We start from the raw sequence: 23,461 nt of genomic DNA, 5'->3' as shown, positions 1-23,461 counted from the left end.
GCGCAACATATTTTTGCAGAGTTTATACAAGCTATAGGGACATTGACCCAGTTTAAAGTAGTTTTGCCATTATAACCTTGAATAGTGGCTTCTTGTACAGAACACAGTTATTTTGGTGCTGGTGGTTTGGCCAACATTTATCAAGTGTCATTCAATAAAAGCCTGTTATTGTGGATGCTGAAACAATGGGCCCCAAACAATAGTGTTCTGGTTTTTAACCGTAGCCTTGCCAGTTATTCAAATCTGTTTCCCCCTTCATGGGATAAGTTTCTAGTGTTCTCTGATGGGCAACAGGATTGAACATTGCATTATGTCCATTAGAATACTCAGTGTCCAACGGACATAAAATTGTGTGTAACAAAAGTGCCAAATGTTAGCTGGTCTGGAAATTGAGTGATGTTGGCCTTATTTTTTTGAACGGCTGGGCCTCCCTTTCCGTCATCCCAAGAGTTGGCGGGAAACAGATCCCCACTGGCTCCAAGTGCCACAGCCATTTCCTGCTCGAATGAGCATTAAGTGCCTGCAGGTGGACTCAGGAGCGACGAGAGCTGCAGTGGACGGAAGATGGAAGTGCAGCAACATGCCTGAGCCTAAGTTCCTGGACTGGAGAACAAGTTAAGTTTTAGGGGTCCTAAGGAGGGAAGGACTGGTGGGGTGCAAAGGGGGTGATCAGGTGCTGTGAGAAAGGCTGGGTGGGTGGGGCGGAGGGACATCCAATGACCACTGGATCTTAAGGGGTGGGGCCTGCAATCAGAAGTGGGCTTGTGATGGAGGCACCTTCCCCCCACCCTGCTTCCCACCCAAGATCTAAGCTCCCTCTTTTTCAGGCTTCCCCCACACCAAGCCAGCCTAAAAATTGAGGAAATGGCCCTTAATTGGCCAATAATTAATGGCCTCAACTGGGGCAAGGTGGGGCTTCCCGTCCGAGGCTTTGCCTGCCCCAGGGTAAAATCGCTGCGGCCGTGGAAAGTGGGAACCCAGATGGAATCCCTTTCCTTCAATTTCACAAACCCCACTTGCGGATGAGGTTTCCTAAAAAAATGTAAAAGCCGCTTGGGCTTTTCGCCTGCCCGGCAACCGTAAAGTTGGACAGGCAGCAGTGTAAATTTGAATTTAATTAGCTTGTTAATGGCTTTAATAGGCCTTTTAGTTATGGGCAGGCGCACAACTGGTTCCAGTGCGTGCCCACTGAACGAAATATCGCACGAGTGCGCGATGATGCCAGGACGCACGCCCAACATCATCACGCGTCACTTTACCCTCGGGTGTGTGCCCATATGCTGAGAGTAAAATTCTGCCCGATATGTTATGGAAGGATATCAGTCTGGATTTGGGTCAACCTTGACTTTAGTCAGTCCATAGTCAGTCCACTGCTTATTGAAACGTTTCATTATTTTGCCTGTATTAGAATGAACACTCAATCTGCAACTGGAAGGGAATATTTGATGTAATGTAGAACATTCAGGCCTTTCTACAGTCTTAAGCAGGATAGAATTTTTCCCTTGTGTAGTTTATCCTCCTGCATCCACCAAGAATGAGGTACATACTATCCTTAGGCTACCCCTCCATACCACCCACCCACCCACACACACACTCAATTACTCACTCACTCCCTCACTTTAAAAATGCAGTCAAATACTTACATTTAGGAGATTGTCCCAGGCTCCCTTATAGATATGAATTGTTTAGGAATATCTTCAGAAATGTGCAAAATTATAGCTGGCTGCATACCTCATCACCGCTGAAACCAAACCCTGTGAATGTCACTAGTGAAAGGTGGAAAACCTAAAAGATACAAAAGACCCCATGGATTTTAAGAAGTGGTAATTTTAACTTGAATATATTTGGACATTGTAGAACTTCTTCTCAGGAGTGTTGCTCGCTTACAGAAATAACGTAATTTGACATTTTCATTTTTAAGATGTAACATCCATTTTTAATTTAAATCATTTAACATGCATACCAGTAGTCATTAACTACTGATTATTTATATGTATAATGCATGCATTTTAACAAGAATGTTATTATGATGCATCATACCGCTGATATTATGATTTGTGAACACAATGAAGAGGAAGGAGTGAACTCAATCATATTCATACCTATCATTTCAGTAAACAAATGAATCATGGTGAACTGTGTGCTGCTGGTGTTCTGTGCTGAGTGATTTTCCAGAGTAGATCTGCATCTGGAGTTCTTTGCTATTGCTTAATCTGTTTGGGGAGACTTCCCTAAAATTATACAGATCCTCAAAATAGGGCATTTTTCACTTTGTGGGAAGGTGAACAGACTTTCACTGCCCAGTGAAGTGACCATTCACAACACTGAAAATAAAGCAGTGGCACGCTTGTAAAAGCATCACTTGTCAGTTGTCATATTGTGCTCAAAACTGTAGGGTTCCACAGATTGTTGGATTAATCCTAAATTCCTCAGTTTTTTTTTTAGGTCATATCACCGAGGTATTTAACAAGTTTTTTTTACTCGAAAAAACAAGTTTTAAACCTGCGCTGCCAGGTTGTTTTTGGCATTTTAATCATATCCTTTGTTGATTTAAAGATATGCGGTTAGTATGACTCACATCCCAGTGTGCATTCTCGTTTACTTGAGAACCATCCCTCCATCGCCTCCAAAAATAAGTATTGATGCGATTGCTTTTCAACCTTTCTGCACAAGCTTTTCAATTTTATTTTATATAAGCAAGGGACAATATTGCGAGGCAGATTTGGAGAAGTAAATGCAAGTGTAGTGTTCAACTGAATAAATGGAAGAATGTGATGTTTGTCTTATGGTGCTGCAACATTTGAAGGGTTAATGGTACAAGTTTAATCCACGGATTGTTTGTTCAAAAGTTCCACTTCTTTCATTGGTTTCATTTTTCCGAGTTTCATCCTCTCTAGAACTCAACAAAAAATGTTGGCTGGACGATTATTTGGGTTTCTGAGGACTTGGGGCAGTGCCATTCTGGTTTCTTTGTAAATTTTAACATCCTCCTCCTAGGGCAACTGGTTTAGAAAGTTCAGAATAAGCGTGATAAAGATGCATGTACTGGTTGAAATTTGACTACACTGCTTTTTTTAAATCCAGTGGACATATCCCAAGTCGAGTTAAAATGTTACTAAAAATAAAATTCAAGGAAAATATATTGTTCTAAAGAGACAGCATCCTGGCTCCAATTCAAAATAAAATATTTGCAGTATTCAGGTTTTATTTTTTCTTAACTTTAAGAGTGGCCACGAAGTTCAATCAAGCTATTAATTCTCATTCTCACTTCCGCCTGGGGATGGATAGGTGTGATTAGGAAAGAAGAAGGGGCAGAGAATAAAATAAATATCTCTTTAAGCTAAGTAGTAAAAGAATGGAAGAAGACAAGTCAGAAAGATATCAAAGTATATTATCATAAAATAGAATTCCACATATAAGATGCATTTGGATGATTTTTTTGCTTCAGTTAATCTATGTTATTTTGTTGTGAAAGTCTGCATTAATATTGGATCTCACACAGTTACCATAGTGCATGCAAGTCCTACCCTAACAGTCTTATTATAAATTCCAGCCACATTTCAAACGTGTAATATTTCTACCATCTCGTGTGCCAGATTGCACCAAGTATTTACCATTGTGTGAAGAAATTCCACCTAATACCATAGTTCTGCTTTTCTCTCTTACCTTGAAGCTACATGTGGGGTTTACCTTTAATATTTTGTACACTTCAGTAAGATGCCCTGTGACAACCTTCTCCTCAGACTTTATAGAGCTGAAGCTTTGCTAATCTTCCCTCAGAGCTCATCCTGTTTACACTCTGCACTTTCTCTCAAGCGTGTGTTTACTTTTTGTGGCCTGTTGACCAAATTCAACAGCAGTCCTCCAATTGAGGTCCACTCAAAGCATTCTGCCACTTTCTTCTACTCCTGGCCCTACAGAATCCTTTTTCCAATGAGTCACTTAGTACATAGTGTGTGCTTGTGTATATGTTTAAATACCTGAACCTGTGGAAGCTGCTTTCTTGACCTAAGCATGTCTCCTGATGTCCTATTTTAATATTTCATAAAGTGACTCACCATCTGTGATTATAAAATCTTGAATCACTTTAGGGGACATTGGTAAACAGTTGAAATATAATTTAGAAGCTTTTTCAATGGGTAAATAGGTGTGGTGAGGTGTGAAACAGGCCAGAAGATTCCAAGTTCAAACTCCAGTCTGTAGTTAGCTGACCTCAGCCAGGGTAGTATTTGGTGCACTACCTTTGTACTAAAAGCCCCTAGGTTAATCAGCCGGTTTGTCCTGCTCCCATTGCAATCACATTATCCCAGCTGCAGAGTGCATCTGTACGGATGTCAGATGAGCAGAGCTCTGGGCTGTGATGCCCTCCACTGTTGAACCTGCTTACAGTTTAGGCTTACCCATAGACAATAGCAAGGAATGGAGGGGAGTGAACACTGCCAGCATCAATAAAACCGTACCCCAGAAAGGGCAACACCTTCAGGACAGGAGGGTTGAAAACTGTTGGGGGTGGGGAGAGGGTAGGGGAATAGCAAGGCAGAAAGTGGACAAACCATAGAAAATAATGCTCTGCCCTACCTTACACTGAGAGCTTTTACAATGTTAAAAAAAAACGTCCCAAAGCAAATCTCCAAGCAGGATGCTGTCTCCGTAAAATAATCCTGGCTTGGCCCAACAGAAAGAAAACGCGTAGTCATTTGAAGGAATTACTGTTAAGTGCTTTGTTTACTGCTGTGTGTTATTCAGTGCTGAGTGTTAAACTGAATCTCTTCCACCAGATGAATGTGGAATCGTTGCCCAAATTGCAGAGCCCCTGGCTGCCGCTGATATCCCTGCATACTACATCAGTACGTTTAAGTTTGATCACGCCCTGGTAAGTTTCTAAACAACTTGGCTACAAAAGGGCAGACCGCAGTGTTATTTTCCGAAAGAAAATAGACCTGTCACTTTGCGTTACAGTTGCTTATTAAAACTATTTATTCTTCCTTAACCCAGCATGGATCCAGCAAGACTCTCAAGAGCTTGCTTGTTGAATGTGAACTGTGTGAAGCTGATGTTACTGACAAGGTTAATCTGCTGAACCATGGCCAGTTCATTAGAGTAAAATGTTGTTTTTCTTTCTGTTTGCATGCCCGCTCTCTGCTTCACTGCCCCTTAGTATTGAGAGTGATTTATCAGCAGATTGATTATTGCTAATTGTTTTAGTCTGGTAAAGCGTAAAGCTGAAGGAACTAAGCTTGCACAATTTTTTTTTGCTGCGCTTGCTGATTTTCATCCCTTTCAAATGCAAAGCTGTCGAACTGTGTCCCCTGCAGATAGCGCAAGGAATTGTTACCCATCCATATCCTGTTCTGCTCTACAGTGCAGGTTTGCAAATAGTGCCCCTACAGATTTCCCGCATTAAAGCTTTGTTTACTCTGCTGGCGCTGGGTAGCAATGTGCTGCTTAATTTCCAGTTGTGTAAGTAAGCTTTTAAGAACACTAAGTCCTCATTCTTGGCCATAGATTTCAATTTCTTTGTCACTATTTTTCCTGCAACCACTTTCTGTGCTAAATAACCACAGTGTATTTTTTTAAATAAATATTAGATTTGAGCAAAAAGCTTGATTCTCTTACTGAAGTATCTGTGCTGTCAGACTGACAACAGGCTTCAAATCTGAGTAAAACATACAAGTCATCTAATGCAGTAAATTCATTTCTATGAGGAAGGACAGGTGGGTGATCTCACTATATTCGGAATGCTCGGTTACCTTTATATTTTTTTCCCAAATTTCTCCCCTTCTGAAAGCATTGATTCATGCAGAGGCCAATTTCATGGAGCTGGCAGTTATTCAACACCTTGGCAACTGCATGTACCTCATGCGTCAGTTTAGACAACCTAGAGGCATCACAACCAAGCCAGATCCTGCCCACACTGACACCCACACATAAGGTGGAATTTAATGTAGGCGACAGGGGTATTGTCCGCTGGTCGAAGGGCCAACGAGAGCCCTGTGTCACCTCTTTTCAGGAAGGCCCACCACATTAAATGGCACTCAGGCACTAAACTGGGCAGCGGTGGGCCTTTCCTGGGATCAAGAAATCTGGGGGCAGAGGTCCCGCCCACCTAGAGCTGCCAGCCATCAGAGACCTTCATTGCTCAGCAACCGGCGATGCACCCACCCAAGACCTAGGCGGGATTTTCCATACCTGCTGGGCATCGGGCGTGTTTGGTGGCGTGAGCGGACAGTACGGAGAGAAGGCCAAAAATAGGTTTCCCAACGTGGTGAAACCAGTTTATGATTGTCCGCTCAGCCTGTTGACGGCGGGCCATGTTCCCCGCCATCGGACGTCAAGAGCTTCATTGTAATACATCAGCATATCATTATATAAGGCCAGCCCGCCAGACTCAACCCCCCACGCCAAGTCATCCGCCCACATCGGCGGGAAAACATGCCAAAGTGTTTCAAAACAGCATAAATATAAGGTGTGCACTTGGTGAGCTGCACTTCGCTTGGGACTTCGAGGTTTGTTTGCCTTCCTCGCCTCGGTCGTCACTCATGGTCATTAGCGCCAGGCTTCGCAGACAGCACCACATCGCTTTTAGGGGGGGCTTATGACAGGTCTCTACCTACCAGATCAGCCACATATTGTTGACTTTTCAATGGCTGCAGGGCTAGGGCTTGCTTAGGGAAGGGGGAGAAGTGGCGTTAGGCAAGGGAAGAGGCTGCAGAGTGAGAGCAGCACTGGGGAAGGAGGGTATCCCAGAGTGTGTGTGGGGGCACATGTTGATCTGTGCAAGTGGCCTCAAGATGGCGAGGGCTGAGGAGGCAGTCTCCAGAGGAGATGAGGCCAGACGGACATGTGAGGGTGTGTGTGTGAGAATGGATGGTGATGTCCCTTTAGCTGGCAGTGAGTGAGATGCCAGTGAATGTGTGATAGGCTTGTGTGTGTGAGTTTAGAATGATGAGATGGTTGCCATACCCTGGCTGCACGTATGAGACCATTCATCCTCTATCTGTATTGGATGACCAACCTCTTCTGTGCAACATTGGCACTGATCACCACTGCCATCGCCTACCAAGCCGGAGTGGTAAGGTCGCTGACCCTCCTGTGGCCAGAGAGGGTGTAGAGGACATCACAGCAGGCCTCTGCAGCATCCAAAAGGCATTCGAGGGATGCAGTCTTCTTGTCTTTTGGAGCCTTGTCTCCATTGCTGCAGTCTTGGGCTGGAATCACTGAGCACAGTGCACTTTAAATGTGGTGACTGGCGTGATGAAGCGGTAAGGTGACTGTGTGGCAATGCCAATTGGAGCCTGCCCTCCATTGAAACGGAGTGAAAATACGCCATTGCCATGTTTTTCCCACCCGCTATCGCACTTAGTGCAAATCTGGAACGATTCGGCCCCTAAGATCAATGAGGAACCCAGGGCTCAGGTGAGTGATGGCGGGAGAGGGATTGCAGGGTAGAGATAGCTGGGGAGAGGGGTCAGCAGCAAGGTCATGGGGGTAGCTCTCAGAGGCTCCCCCACTCCCTTCCCAATGTCAGGTCACTTGATCAGCACTGAGTGCCTTTGAATGAGGGACTCTCTTTCCCTCGCCGAAAACTCACAAGCAACTCCAACAGGGTTTGCTTTCTGGGCTTCTTTCATGGCAAGGCCCCCACCTGCCTAAAGGACTTCAATTGGCAGCGGAGCAGGAGGGCCGTCCACAGCCTTCCTACCCTGGACTTAATCAGAGCAGAGGCAGGAAGGCAGTGGGGTCCGCACCTGCCAGCCTCCTGCCCAATTAAATGCCCCCCTTACCACCAAACTCCCCATGGGGAGTGTATTGAATTCCGGCCAGAAGCGACCTCCTAGCAGCAACCATTGCAGGAACCCTGGTAGATTTCCAGCTTTAATCCTGGGACATTAATTTGAATGTGGAGATTCCTATCACCGGTCCCAGCTAAGATCATTTAAATCAACACAGCAATAAAACGCGAAGTCATTTCAGTGACAGAGAGTGGGTGATCTGACTAATCTCTGTACATCATAAATTAAAGGCAACACACTTTATTATGCTAATAGGGAATTTCTATTTAGTTTTGTAATATTCTGCAAACAGAAGGAGGCCATTCAGCCCACCGGGTCCATGCTGGCTCTCTGTAGAGCAATCGAGTCAGTCCCAATCCCCTGCTCTTTCCCCATACCCTGCAAGTTTGTTTCTCTCAAGTGCCCATCCAATTTCCTTTTGAAATCATTCATTGGCTTTGCTTCCACCTTCCCCTACCCTTGTAGGCAGCGAGTTCCAGGTTATTACCATTCAAAAAGCTGTTCCTCACACCCCCCCCCCCCCCACCCCCTCACAATATCTCTTGCCCAAAACCTTAAATCTGTGTCCCCTAGTCCTTGTATCAGAAACCAATAGGAACAGTTTTTCTTTGCCTATGGGTTCTCAACATTTATTGTGTAGGCTTGGGTGTCAAGACTAGCTACTTGAGTGAGGTGGCAGTTGGCTGACCGTATCCTGACTAAAATGAGCACTTTTAGGAGAGGAATCCTACACACCAGTTGGCATCCAACCTGCAGAAGTGAAGTGTGAATATAGCATGAGAGCTTGTCCTACCCCAGCCTGCTCAATGTTGATGTATAGAGTTGAACCAGTCAGACTCTGCGTTCAGGTCAAACTGGAATTTGCTTTGACCTCAAACACTAAATGATAAATGTTAATGCTTGTATGATACCCACAATAGAGATAGGATAAGCTTGTCATGTTGGGGATAAAGACTGGCAAGCCCTCTTTAGTATCATGTGGCAAGTCTTACAGTGTTTAATTTTGTTTTTGTCTAGTGATGCAAGGCGTCACCCAATAGCATACAAAGAATAATTTCAGTGATCTCGTGGCTGTTATGATTCTAACATTTCCAGGTTCAAATAGCCACAGACAATACATCACTATATGAACAATCTGCCCTTAATTGCATGGTAACTTTTAAGTAGGTGATCAGTTAACTAGTTTAATTGTATTGGATTAGCTCATGTTGTAATGCCACACCTCACTTACTGTCCTATTCCCCATTTTAGGCCCCCACAATGTGTCTCACCCTTCATCAGACAAAAATAAGTCAAGAGCCTGTAATCTTGAGAGGAGAACATGAAGCAAAGCATGTGTAATGCTATAATTAACTTTTTTATTTCCCCTCCTCTCATCCCTCACTCACTATTGAGATAGAGTTCCAAAGGTGGCAATGACCCTATGGTACCTTGCCCTACCGGCTGTTATCTGTATGTCTTGACAATGAATACCTCCAGGCAACCAGATATCCTTTCTCAGCCCCCCCGCTTGTTCTCACCTACTATCCACATGTGCACTTACTTGCCTTAGGGTAGGTAGCCTGTATAACCATCATGAGTGGGAATCCCAGCTAATTTTTCTTTTTCTAACCCATGGCTATTGTAGCACTTTGAATTTTGGTGCCGCTCCTGTTAATTCAGCACAGACCGGGAATCAAAGTTAGGACCTTCCTGGTCGATAAGGATCAGAGGCCGGAATTTCCCTCCCCATTGGTGTCGGGTGTCCTGGCAGGCAGGGGGGAGCAATTTCGCATAAGGGGCAGAAGTGAGTTTCACGCCAGCATGAAAGCATAGTGGGATCATCTGATGGTGTCCGCCACGGCCAAACACCAACCAGCATCAACATGGTTTACATCCTGGTAATGGGATGCAAAATTAGGCCCGACCACAATCGTTCCCCTCACGCCAGATTTTCTGTTACACCGGTGAAAAAACACGCCAGCTCAGAACATGTCCAGACAAGTGAGATATGCAAAAGTCGGGACTTACTGTTAGGGCCTCGCTCAGATCGCGGACATCCAAGGAGCAGAAGATGCTGAAGCTCTACAGCTACCGGACCCTGGAGGAACATGCGCGTCGCATGCTGGGTGGGTTCTTGTGGAAATGGCTCTGCCGCGAAGCAGCTCGTGGAAGGTGGGAGATCTCTGTTGATAGTTCGGAGCCTCACTGTCTTTACCATTAGCTGCTACAGATGATCAGTGAGGCGGGGGAGAGGGAGGTCTAGCTGTGAGTGGGAGAGGAAGGTGTACGGAGGGCTGAGGCTGGGAGGGGGGAGGGGGATGAAGATGTCAAGGCGGGGTGTGGTTGGGGGGTGAAAGAAGGTGCCAGTGGGACATGAGCTAAGGAGTGGGAGACAAAGGTGTCGGTGGGGGGTGGTGGTGAGGTTGGGAAGGGGAGGAGGGTGTCAGGGGGGTAGGTTAGGAGAGGGAGGAAGGTGTCAGGGGGAGAATATGGCAAGTGGGGAGGTAGGTGTAGGAATGGAGGAAGGTGTAAGGGTGCGAGGTCAGAGGGTGGAAGGAGTTCGGAGGGGGAAGGTGGTGGGGAGGGAAGAGTAGGGAGTTCAGAGGGGGGAAGGTGTCGGTGGGGAGGAGGGAGTTCGGCATGGGGTGTCTGTGGGGATGAGGAAGTTCAGGGGGGTAGTGCGTCCTTGGGGAGGAGGGAGTAAGGATGGAGGAAGGTGTCTGAGGGGAGGAGGGAGTAAGGCTGGCAGAGGGAGTGAGGGAGTAACTGTTCGGGGGATGTCCAGGTGAACATGCAAGGGAGGGATTGGTGTTGTCATGACTGACTCCTGGGAACAAACTGAGGGTGGGCATGGTAGGAGAGAATGGTGCGTGTGAGAGGAGGCAGAGGGAGCCAGTAGGGTGGGAGGTTGAGGGTGCGTCGATAGCAGTAGAAGAGACAGTGAGGGTGGTTGTTGGAGACTCTGAGGCAGACACAGACCCAGGCAATGGGAAGGAGGAGATCGGGACGGTCAATGTGGATGGGGGTGGGATTCTCAGGAAGGTAGGGAACATGCAAGTTCACCTGGACATCCTGGAAAGGCAAGGGTTCTGATTGGTAGGTGATGGTGGGGAGGTGGAAGGTGATGCCGGGGGGATCACCAGTGATGGGGAAAGGGCATGGGTTACTGGGGGAGGGGAAACAAGGTGGGAGCTGATCCACTGCTTAACTATGACCATGACTGTCATAATCGAAAGTGAGCGGAGCCTCGTGTTGGATGGGCACAGGCGCTGCATGGGAGTGTGATCAGTGGGAGGGCAGAAAAGCAGGTCAACTCAGATGGACAACTGAAAGGGAGCCCCAGCAGGCTGTACTGAAAATGCTCAGGGCAGTGAGATGAGTGTGATGGGTGAAGGCTCCGTGTGCATGAGAGAGTGCTTGCACAAGGCTCCAAAAGGCCCTGGCACACACACACACACACACACACACACACACACACATACACACACACACACACACACACATACACACACACACACACACACACATACACACACACACTTCTCCCTCCAGAACCCTCGTGGTCCAACTGCATGTGGTGGGGGGGGAAGAAATGCAGTGGGAGGACTCATGAAGCCTGGCAATGAAGCTGAAAGACAACATTACACATTATTCAGTGAAAGTGAATATATTTTCAGATTATAAAGTGATGAAATGTGTTCACCCGTGCAACCACTTGTGATCAGAATTTCTTAACTTTTCTAGGCCTACACTTCTCCTAGGTGCTACCCTGACATCCACAGCAGGGATGAAGACAGTCCGTGCAATGGACGGCCCTGTTGCCTCTAATGACTTCTGCATACGCCCTCTAGAGAGCCGAGGCCTTTAGAACCCCGCTTGCTTTGGCTGTCCTCCTGTGGGCCAGTTGCTCCCTCACGAGGGTATTCATCACCGACCTCACTGTTGCCGCAGGCACAGACCACGACCCCACCAGTCAGTGCGATGGCACACTCCTCAAAGTGAGTGAGGGGCCTAATGTGGGCCACTCCACCCCGGGTCTGGGACCTCACCCTGCTGCCGTGAGTCAGCTTCTCCTGCATGAAAACAGATGGAGAGAGTGTAAGCAGGACACATGGCACTGTATGGAATGTTTGTATGGTGAGCGGAGCCATGGACAGGATGAGGACGCTAGCTCCAGATGATATGAGCCTGTGATAGAGATGTGAAGGTGTGTGTGAGAGTTAGTGGTGTTGACCCGTGAGGTATGAGATTTCTGTGGATGTGTGATGGGTTTGTGAGTGTGTGAGTTGAGAGTTTTGAGGTGGGTGACTTACCCTGGCGGAACAGATGAGATCATTCATCCTCTTCCTGCACTGGATGGCTGACCTGCTGTGTGCTCTGCTGGTGCTGACGGCCATTGCCACCACCACCACCACTGGATTGGTGACTCTGGTGGACCTCCTGCGGCCAGAGCGGGGGCAGAGGACATTGCGGCAGCCTTTCACTGCGTCTAACAGGCACCCCAGAGAGGGGCCACTGAATTTGGGGACTGCCATCGTCTTTGCCTTTGGGGCCATCTGTCATCTGGAGCAGTCCTTGGTCTAGAGATACAAAGTAGGCTGCGCTCTGGTGCGCTTTAAATATGGCGCCCAGAGCGAGGAACCGCTGAGGTTACAGCGTGGCGGACATATCTGAGCCCACCTGCAAGAGATCTGGAGTGTTTCCCATGAATGCAGTATTAATGAGGTGGGACGCGCCAGGAATGGGACGATACGGCGCAAAAACCCACCATTGCGGCCAGCGGGTAAAACATCTTTTTTCCTGCCCGCTACCGCAGTTGGGGCAATTCTGCCCAGAAACTTATCATCCTGAGCCAACATGATGGCCCAATTAATTAATCTAATGATATATTTTACATTTAAAATTTACTTACCAGATCGAAATGAAGAAGGTGCCAGTCCATTAAATGCTTGATTGTCTCTCTCTGTCCCCTTACACTATTTCCTTCATTTATTTTCAGATACCTGAAGAAAATATCAACAGTGTGATTAACGCTCTCCAAGTGAGTCAGAACAAGAAGCAGTAGATGGGAAACTGAGATCCCGGCGGTTTGTTCTTCACACAGTAGTTAAAGCTGAAACGCAGATTTCACGAATCCTTTGGGTGTTTGTAAAGCAGCAGAGAGCTTGTTTTCCCAACGAGCTGGTGGCTTTTTGAAGTCTGTTCCCAAAGTGAATGTTACCATTGTGTTCTTTGTGTGAACCGTGTTACATTGTACTGGTAAAGTCAAACCATCTCTTTCTACTGATATTTCCCCCCACTGTGAAGGAGCTGTGGTGATTGACTGTTGTCTGTGAATTAGTTGGGTTAGTTATCTCATGTAGCACAAAGCTGATTTCTAAAGTTTGGAGGCAGAAGGGTCTCTAGTTAAGTATAGGGATGTCATGATCTGTAGAATATTGGGAATGATTACAAGAAAGTATATCTAATTTTGGGACAAGTTCAGATGACGCCATAAATTGTGAAAGTAAAGCTGGCATCCTTTTCAGATGGCAGTCTTAGGTTAATCCCTGGTAGCTGTTACTTGGTTTAATATATTCTTTAATTTTATCTGGGAGTTTCACATCTAGGGAGGTTGATGTGCGATGACACACTCGCTGTTGCAGTGCTATTATTACTGCTTCCTTGAGTAATAATCTGCAGCTTACTCTGGATTCTGGAAAGTCCCACGACTCATACCATGGGAACATAAATTGTGTAGCACACCTGTAATTACTGCTTTGCTTCTTTGTTCTCCCCTCTCATGGTAAATATTTAATACAGTTGACGTGAAAGATTGACACAGGGATAATTGAGGCAAATGACCTAGCAGCACAATTTGCCCTTACTGAAAGAGGTCTAGATTTCATGCACTAAGACTGGTCACTTCCCTTATAACTACTACCCAGTGCTTTACAGAGAAGTGAAAAGAGGCTTAATTTGGTGACCTTAGACAAGCTATTCCCAACACTAAATGTTTCTGCATTTCAGAGATGCTATTGGTAAAATTATGTCTTGACATCCCTATACTCAGAAATGAGACAGCACGGGATCCAAGGAGGGGGTTTTATCCTTTTTAAGGTTAGGAGAGAAAGATTCCAACCCAGCTCTTTAGATTTGAACTATCTAATTAATTGTGTTTCAACTGGCAATCTAATTTGACATTTCAAATGTAACTGCATTCTATCAGGGTTGCTGCACTCCTGGGTTAACACATTATCAGGTATCCCAATGACAATGTAGCGTTAAGTTTGTTCTTCAAGATTTCTTGGCAGCGGTCATTGTTCAAGGAAAGCATCAGGAATGAGTTATACATCACCAGCTGCAGAATTTCAGAAATTGAAATAGAAGGACAATGCTTCAAACACAGCAGTTCCCTTTTATTAACCTGCAGTTGACTCTAGGCTCTGCAAAGTCTTCAGAAGTGGCAAAAAGCTACATACTAATCAGAATTTTGCTTGGGGATTTTGTTAACTTGTGCACCATTGAACCTGTTGTTGTAGCAGGCCTTCATTTAGTTGTTCATAGCTCACCTCAAGTTTCTTTTATCACTTGTGAAGACATCAGCTGGAAGAACAGGGAACTGGCAAGTTTTATCTTTTTATTGCCTTCTTTGCCCTTTTCATAATTCTGCAATTGGTAATGTTTTCAATTCATTTCTCTTTTGAATATGTACCATCAGAAGTGGCACTTGTATCTCCAACGTATTATTCTAACAGGTGCCAACTGGATGTGGAAGAGATAGAATGTAGCGTTGTTTATATTTCATATACTAATTTGCACACAGTTGCCTGAATGACCCTGATGGCTGACACTTTGGTAACTCGATCATCCTTATCTGATACAGGCAACCTCCTGTATCCATTTTCTATCATTTCCTTATCTCCTATGTAATTTATACACATTTTATGAAGTAAATAGCACTTAACTAATTTGTACTGCTACTTTAACTGGTTTATCCACCCCTGTTTTTTTTAATGAAAAACAGGGGGAAGTGTTTATTGTTTTCGATTCAACAGTATTCTCTGCTGAATCGTGCAGTCACCAGAGGCAACGGTGAGATTGTGAAGCTGCCTCTTACAGTGCTGAAGTGCCTGCTTAATGATGTTGTGTTTGCTTTATTAGGGAATATTAACAAAGCTAAGACATTGGTAATAGATACATCCCAAGAAATTAAGAAATAGTTTAAATCTCATCCGCTTTCGATTGATTCTTTTAAACTACATTCTTAATTAATTTAATTTTAAGCCTGGTTTACATATGAAGATTTTTTTCCTGGTTATAGTAGATGCTGTATTTTGCTATTTATGACATTTGCTGAAACACAAACTTTAATTTTTTTTTTCAAAAGTCCAGCTGAAATAGTAGCAGCAAAAAAGTTTACAAGCTAGTGTTTTTGAACTGTAATTTCTTGCTTGCTATTCATGGTTCTAGACATGCTGGGTTATATTTACAGCCACTGCTCTTGTGTTTATTTTCCAATCAACTGGTCAGTTAAGTTTCTTTTTAGTTTTTCGGGTGCTCCTTGTACCTATTATTGGTGCAACTCTGCACTGTAACACTTTATTTTAAGGTGGGGTGAACATGTTCATTGGCAATCAGTGTGCTCCTTTAAATATGGATGTTCAATGAACTTTTCAACTTGAACCAGCCAAAACAGATAGAACTCAGCCTAAGAACCTCCTTGTTTCAAACCACATCACTCTACTGGTACTGATTCCTAAAATTACCACAAAACACTGATGTCACTGTTGTTATTCCTGATCTCGCACCTAAACTACAAACCTGAGCAACCTCCGTCTAAGCTCCTTAAAATGGACAATACTTTATAACTGCAATGACCCAACAGTAAGCACTTCCCACCCTTGCACTTCCACCCTTGCCTTCCCATAAGCACCAAATGAACAGATGATACCCTACAACTGGGGTTAACTCCCTCTTGGTTGTAAGCTACATCTAGCTCCTTTATTGATGCCCCAGTGCTACATCCAGCAGATTTTATAGAACACTCAGACTGACCCCCAGCTTTAGCAAAACCACTCAAACTGCTGATGCACAGTGCTGCTTGATAATTTCCATGAGTTTCTATTTCTTCACCTTTGCAGGTGCTCCTCTATCATAAATATTTTCATAACTGCACAATACTTTATTAATGTTATAATAACCCATCATTTTAGTGTCCCCAGCAGGCCCCATTTCCCCCCCTCCCAATATACTAGGAGTTTAAAATGACCACTAATCTAAGGGTGTTGTTACATGGAGCACTTAGCTTGCTGGTTGAAATTATGGCTGAATTAACAATTTGGAACTTTGTAAGTATGAAATTTGCAACTGGCTTTTTTTGTAATTGTTCTTCTCGGCTCTCCACTTGATAACATGAACCTCATTCAGCCAGAGGGAATAAAACAGTGAAACCACAGGACTCTGAACAATGGTTACTCCTCAATTTGCTATTCAAACAAAGCATAATGCAACCTTCATTATCCACACTCTAATTATTTGCTCTTCTTATTATCTGCCAGAATTCTAGCTGGACAAAGAATTGTGTGAGACATCAGAACATACTTTCTGTCATTTGTATTGTACCTCTCTTCATTCCCATAAAATTACACCACACTGTACCTTTAGGATCAGAATTTGAGGGCTCTCAATTATCCACCAGTTTCATTTGTCCATGGGAATGCCCCTTCCATTGTGGCAGATAATGGAGGATTCACTTTATCCCTAATGGAATATGTATTCCAGCCAAAATAAAAACAGAAAATCCTGGAAATATTCAGCAAGTCAGGCAGCATTTTTGGAGAGAAAACGTTTCAGATCTGTGATCTTTTTTCAGGTCACAGACCTGAAACAGCTAAGTCTTTTTCTTTCTCCACTGATGCTGCCTGATCTGCTGACTATTTCCAGCTTTATATTTCAGATTTCCAACATCGTCAGTATTTTGCATTTGTATTAATGCATTCGTACTAGCCTCTTGCAAGATCGCAAACCATAGTGCAGTACTTTGTGGACCTGCAATAATGAGACTGATGAAACTCATTCAACTGAAGCACTGAAACCTGTGACCTTTTAGTTGGAGGCAAGTGCTGAACCACTGAAGACACCAGCTCCCTTGAGTATTAAACTTTTTTCATCTGTTTCCCAAAGCTTGAATCTGAAGGAATTGAGAACAGTCAGATTCCAGTGTTCTTATAGAGAAAAGCATTTTAGTAATTAAAATGTTTGAGCACTTAATGAAATTTTAAAAACTTAGTTAGTGATTGATCTAAGAAAAAGGAGTCTGCAAAATGCTGTTAGTAAAAGGCACTTCACTCAAGTTTATGGTTCCGTGAAGTAAACCCAACATGACTAACATGTTTTGTTGAGGCTTTAGTTGGCAAGCAATTTGGTAAAGTAGTTGTTCCGGGTGTATTATAGGGAGGTTAGCACCGTCAGCAAATAATTTTACCAAATATAGCTGCATAAGTTTCATGCCTTCTTCATGCATTTTAATCTAATGCATAATGCAGATCCCAGTAGTATCTTCAACTTTCCTACCTGACCAGCTAAATTTTTAGCCCAGCTTCTACCATGATGGATTCAGTCAAACACAAAGCAATCTTTGTAAATCCTCCCAGACATGGAGGAAGAAAATGACCCATTGTATAGCTGGGGAAATTTTACCAGTATGAGAATAGTATCTATGCAATGTACCTGCAGCTTTGCTGTGAGACAATTTTGATCTGCACTCTTCTGAGCAGCAGGAATAGTTGTGGGAACTTGATGTTCCAAGTTGGTGGCCATGCTCAGCATTTGTTCTGCTTTATATGAGAGGGTTTTTTTTTTGCATAATATTAGTCTTTCTGACTTATATCAGTATCTGGAGTGAGCATCAGTATCTGGAGTAATGCCAGAATTACAAGGACAGATATAAAACTGGTGATTATTGCGCTAGAAATTGATACTGTGGAGTGATAAGAACAATGAAAATTTCCCATCTATTATTTTAAATTGTACACAACATAATTCTGTCTAGCTGCAGTGTCCACTGGGGAAAATTCCAGAGGTCCATGATTATTATATAGAATGCACAATGCAGAAACAGTTCATTTGGCCTACCTGATTCTTGTTGGTGTTTATGCTCCACACAAGCCTCCTCCTACCCTCCAGCATAACGTTCTATTCCTTTCAGCCCCTTGTTTTTATCTAGCTTCCCCTTAAATACATCCATGCTATTCGTCTCAACTACTCCTTGTGGTTACCTTATCCACACTTTGCTATAGAGGATGGGAAGCTTTCAGATGTTTGAATCTATATTCTTCTAGAGTACCCTAGCAGTTGGAAGTAAAAGTTATCAGATATTAGGTTGCTGACCGTCAGAATAGATGGGTTTCCACCTAACGTTCCTGCTAAAATGCCAGGGTACACATCCGCACAGCAGTACCTGAAAGGTACTGCACAGGCCATATACACAGTCATGCAAAAAAGCTGGAAGAGACCGCGCGCAGGATCTAAATTTTAAAGGGAACATTACTTCCACCTCATTCACTGGGAATGATCAGTAATTGTGTACTCTTGTTGGAGTGCTGGTAGGCATTGCGCATTACTTGTTAGTCTTGTGACCTATTTCTTAAAATATACTGTCTGTAGAATTGCATTTCATTGATGAACTAATGTCAGTGTCTTCAATTTGTTTTTAACAGCCTTTCAGTCATGTAGTTCAATTATTTTAATTTGATTCCAGATAAAAAGATGCCTGATTAAATAATAATTCTCAATTAGGAAGAGAATATCAAAATGTGAAATAACATTCTTTTTACTTCAGTTGTTAATCAATTCTTGATCCAGGATTAACACTTAATTGTCTATTGTTCACATTTTTATTGTTCAATTCGGAAGAATGTAATCTGAGCACAGGTCAGTTAATGTACACACATTGTGAGATTGCTAAAGGTCAATTTCTTCAGTTGTTATATTCATTTATCTAAGATGAGCAAGTCAGTTGAATGCTCCTTTTAAGACATTTATTTATAGACCTCAGTAATACACCGTCTACTATACCCTCAGCTCTTTGTTCCCCATTATCAATATTAACTGTTTCTCCGTGGTGTAGCAAACCTTTTAGTTGAGTCTTTGACCCACTTTATCTTATTCTTGTATATCCAGTGTTGTAATACATTGCACAATGAACTTCAAATTCCAAATGTCAAAGTCACCCTGTGCCTGCCTATTGATCACCTGGATACAATCAAGTTCTGTTTTCAAAATTCCCAGTGACAGTTAAAGTGCCAGGAGCTGTACTATCTGTGCACTTGTTGAGAGTTCATTGGCAAATTAATATTTGGAGAAGGAAGCATCCAAATCTGACAGAATAGGAGCAACAAAGTAGATTACTGAGCTCTTCACTCCAAAGTGCTTCGGTAGTTGCTTTCTACCTCAAAAGATATCAGCGCCACATCGAGTGGCTATTTAATTCTCACACACCTACTTTCATACCATTGTTTAAGCATGGCCGGGTAAGGTTCCACAGTGATTGCACAAAAAGATTCCATTACTCCATGTCAGTGTTCACCTCTAGATCACAGGACAAAAGTCAGAGGATCATACCCACATGCATCTACAGTCTTGACATTGTGACCCCTTCCTCCATGAGAAGAACATAGAACCTCTAACACTTCTCCCATATCTCACCTGATTCCTTGCTCTTGGATTGTTTTGAATTTCCTTAAAGGATCAAAGAAAGACTTGCATTTATAAAACACCATTCAGGTCACCAGGATTTCTCAAAGTACTTTGCAGCCAATGAAGTAATGATAGAGTTGAGAAAGATGTCTCTGTAGACTCTTTAAGTGGATATTATTGGATTTAGAGAAAGTGATTTTGCTTTCCAGGCTGACATGATGATAACATTTGACTCAAATGGTTCAGATCAGCTTCTGGCAGAAAAAGATCAGGTAGCCTTTGGCCATTGGCTAAAGCCGTTGATTTTCAGACAAGTGGTAGGGAAGGGATTTAAGGAAAGTCCCATGAGATGGAGGTGAGGTGAGTCCAGGGCAATGGAGGTTGTGACTTTCCATGTGGACACTAAAGGACCACTGCTGCTACTCCTGCTTTCTGACCCTTTTATCCTTCCCACCAGCTGTCAGCATGCTCCAGATTGGCGGGAAGGCCGTGAGGACTTCCCTTTTCAGGTCATAGTTAAACTACCATCAGGGTCCTATTGACATTAGAGGAGTCCAATTTGTATGGATTTGTAAGACTCACCTGCTTTAGGTGGGCAGCTTTCTACCTACAGAACCCCATAGGTTCATATTAGCAATGATGGCAAATGGTCACATGTTCCGAGTTCATTTTTAACTTCTCATCCACCCAATTTCTACTGGCAGCGGGTACCAATTAAAATCCACTTCTTAGAATTTTCAATAGTAACACTCAAGGAGGACACCATCTAGGACTGTGGGCCTTGACCGCAAATTAGTAAGTGTAGATTAAGGATTTAAAACCAATTCAGTCACAAGGTATGTAGACCTGTCTACCTTTCATCCATCTGATGTTGGAATTTCTTTGTAGTCACCCATTGATCTGTAAAGGGACTTTAAGAATTAAACTTGATGTTAATCCTTTAATCCTTCCATAGGATTTGAATCTAATACTTCAAAAACTCATGCTGCCCTCCATAATCCCACTGCTGGCTTAGATTTAATACTACTTTTGTGGAAGACCAGCCTTTTATTGGTTCTTGTTTCTCCCAGAAAGATCAGTGTACTTTATTGCCTTACATATTTATCTAATCAAACTTGAATAGGATAATCATTATTTCTAATGCCAATTCCTGCCCTGTGTAGTTGGAATGTTATCTTGGTGAAGTAGCGACTGTGTTTTAATTTTGTTCAGCACAATGAAAGTAAGAGTTGGGTCCACAATACAATTTAACTCTTTTTTTAAATCCTCTCAATTTTGTTTCAGTTTCACAGGCTACAAACTTTTCCATTTATAAATGGCCTTATTAGTTGTGTTGGTTGAATGCACCTGTTGCAAAAGTATTGATCAATTTTCAAATTAAATGATGCTCCACATGTTATATATCCTTTGCACTACCCTTCTAGATATTCCCTTATTTCCCCACAGTTGAATAATGTTATTCATCTGTACATTACCTAGTTTGTTTTTCACTTAGAAAAACTAAGAGATACATTTTTTGTGTGAGAACTTCTTTTGTTCCTATCCTATGAGAATAGGACTTTCTTGACTTACTGTCTTCACTGCAGTCCCCTTGCAGTAAATAGAATGGAGGATGGCAGCCAGCATTATTGGACAGTACTCTTTAGTATGTCTGGGGAAGGTCATGAACCTTTGGCCAAAAGATTTTTTTTATTCCTTCATAGGATGTGGGCGTCGCTGGTTAGGCTAGCATTTATTGCCCATCCCTAATTACCCTTGAGATGGTGGTGGTGAGCTGCCTTCTTGAACCGCTGCAGTCCATGTGATGTTGTTACACCCACAGTGCTGTTAGGAAGGGAGTTCCAGGATTTTGACCCAGAGACAGTGAAGGAACGGTGATATATTTCCAAGTCAGGATGGTGAGTGGCGCGGAGGCATACTTCCAGGTGGTGGTGTTCCCATGTATCTGTTGCCCTTGTCCTTCTCGATGGTAGTGGTCGTGGGTTTGGAAGCTGCTGTCTAAGGAAGCTTGGTGAATTCCTTCTAGTCATTTTGTTTGGAATTTTCCAGCCCCTCACGCCGACAGGATCTTCTGGTCCTGCCGATGTTAATGGAGATTTCAATGGCTCACCAGCCCTGCCACGGGGGTAGCTGAAAAATTCTGGCCTTTAAGTCCGACTAACCAACTAACTATGTAAGGTTTTTATTCAATGATTCATGATATTGAATGTGAGGGTAAAAAAATGTAACTTTTTATGTAGTCAAATATTTTAGTTTATGACCTAGCACACTAAAAGTAACTCATTGGCCTGCGTACCAAACATTATGGCTTGTTTAAAAATATGTAATTATATTAGCAGTTTAGAAATCCCAATCAATCACTGCAGTTCTTGCCAAACTGGTTATGATCAGGACTCAGCCATATCTGGAAGGGAGGGACAGAAACACATTACAATATACCTTCTGCAATTAGATTAAAAGTAAGGCAACAACTTTGCGAACTCTGTTATCCTCAGGGGCATCTTGTTAGAATAGGGTTGGGTCATCCATTGCAAAAATACTTTGCCAATAATGCAATAGCAAGCTATATCCAGTTAAGCATTGCGCCTCCTATAGCTATGGTAACATTTTCCATTGTTTATTTTATATTAAAGAATGATTAATTCACTTCCTGTGGCTGAACAAGCAGGTGATAGAAAGACCAGTGAGACTATGTAAACATGGTGGGTGTTGAACATCTAATTAGATTGCATTGTTAGGTCTGGATGACATTAGGCAATCTCATCAGTATTCCCCCTCCCCTTTGCATCACGTGAGAGTAGGGATAATATGGTCCCATTTTAATTTCTGATGCTAACCAATGTGATCTCATTTAGTTTTGATTGTACATCTGATGTTTCTTTGTTCCAAGTTGAAGAACGATAAGGATTCTTCCTTTAAGGGACTTGTTCTTGCCTGAAATTTTAATATTCTTGAGGGGGAATTATAGTGTGCAGGTTGTTCCTAGAATTAATGTACATTATCCCTTAGGGAAAGCAGATGATGATTATTATTACTGCATATATTTAGACCTAGGTAACCACCCCTTCACATGCACTCCCTTTAGTCTTAATCCCAATACGGAGGTAGTCATTTAGTAATGTAAGGTTAGAAAGTATGAAGGAGACAATGGGCATCACTTTCAACTTCAATGGGCAGAAGTGGATCAGGAGCAGGGGTATAAATGGAGGCCGATCTACTACTACCCATTTCATATCCTCACCAAAGTTGTACGTCCTGTCCAATGAGTCAAGTGATCCAGAAGTGATGGTGTGGTGGTGTGGGCTTGTTTGTGAATAGAGTTGGCACCTATTCAAAGTGTTGTTTTAAATAGGTGTTTTATATAAAACCATTAATGTATTGCTCAGCAAACCCAATTTTTTAATTCGAAAGAGCCAGTCTGGCTCAGAGGTACCACTACTTGTAGATAGACTGTTTTAAAAGGCACTTTTTACCTGCTATGTATGTGAATACACTGGGGCCCTGGCAGTAATGTATTGCCATATTGTTATAACATTGGACCCGTGATAAAGTCAAGCCTTCATATATTTGTGGTGTTAATGGCATTAAGGAACATGAATGATGAATCTGGAAGTTTGAAAATAGTGTTTGAACCTGAATGTCTGACATATTTGAACCTTACCTCTGTTATAATTGGCTTGTGTTCTATTCCATACCATTCACTTACTGCTTTGTCAGTTTGAAAGGTAACTTCAATTCCCAGAAACATTCTCGAAGTCAACACCCAAAAGCACTCCTACATTGCTGGAATTACTAGTTTGTCAGTTTCAAAGATAATTTCAATACCTAGAAATATTGTAGGCCTCAGCACCCCTAGAATGATTCAAGGCAAATAAGTTTTGGTGTAAAATTAACATAGATGAGAATAACCTAGTCTCTTGGCAGTGATATTAATGAGTTAGTGTGGAGATTTTCTTTAAGCAGTGTCATGCATTTAGAGGACACCTAACCAGTGTAACAAGAAATTA

At 43.1% G+C, this 23,461-nt stretch overlaps 1 protein-coding gene across 2 annotated transcripts in view; it reads left to right on the top strand.

Annotated features, from left to right (window-relative positions):
- Positions 1 to 14,725, top strand: part of castor2 (cytosolic arginine sensor for mTORC1 subunit 2) — a 200,348-nt gene extending 185,623 nt beyond the window's left edge. For both annotated transcript variants that reach the window (XM_041197678.1, XM_041197679.1), the window contains exons 8-9: positions 4,779 to 4,873; positions 12,775 to 14,725. In XM_041197678.1, coding sequence (XP_041053612.1) covers positions 4,779 to 4,873; positions 12,775 to 12,840 — 161 coding nt within the window. In that variant the 3' untranslated portion in view covers positions 12,841 to 14,725. The remainder of the gene's footprint in view (positions 1 to 4,778; positions 4,874 to 12,774) is intronic.
- The last annotated feature ends 8,736 nt before the right edge of the window (positions 14,726 to 23,461 follow it).

Source organism: Carcharodon carcharias, chromosome 10, assembly GCF_017639515.1.
Source record: "Carcharodon carcharias isolate sCarCar2 chromosome 10, sCarCar2.pri, whole genome shotgun sequence".
Taxonomy (NCBI): Eukaryota; Metazoa; Chordata; class Chondrichthyes; order Lamniformes; family Lamnidae; genus Carcharodon; species Carcharodon carcharias.
The sequence above is the reverse complement of the archived record's forward strand: the minus strand, read 5'-3'. Positions and strand labels throughout refer to the sequence as shown.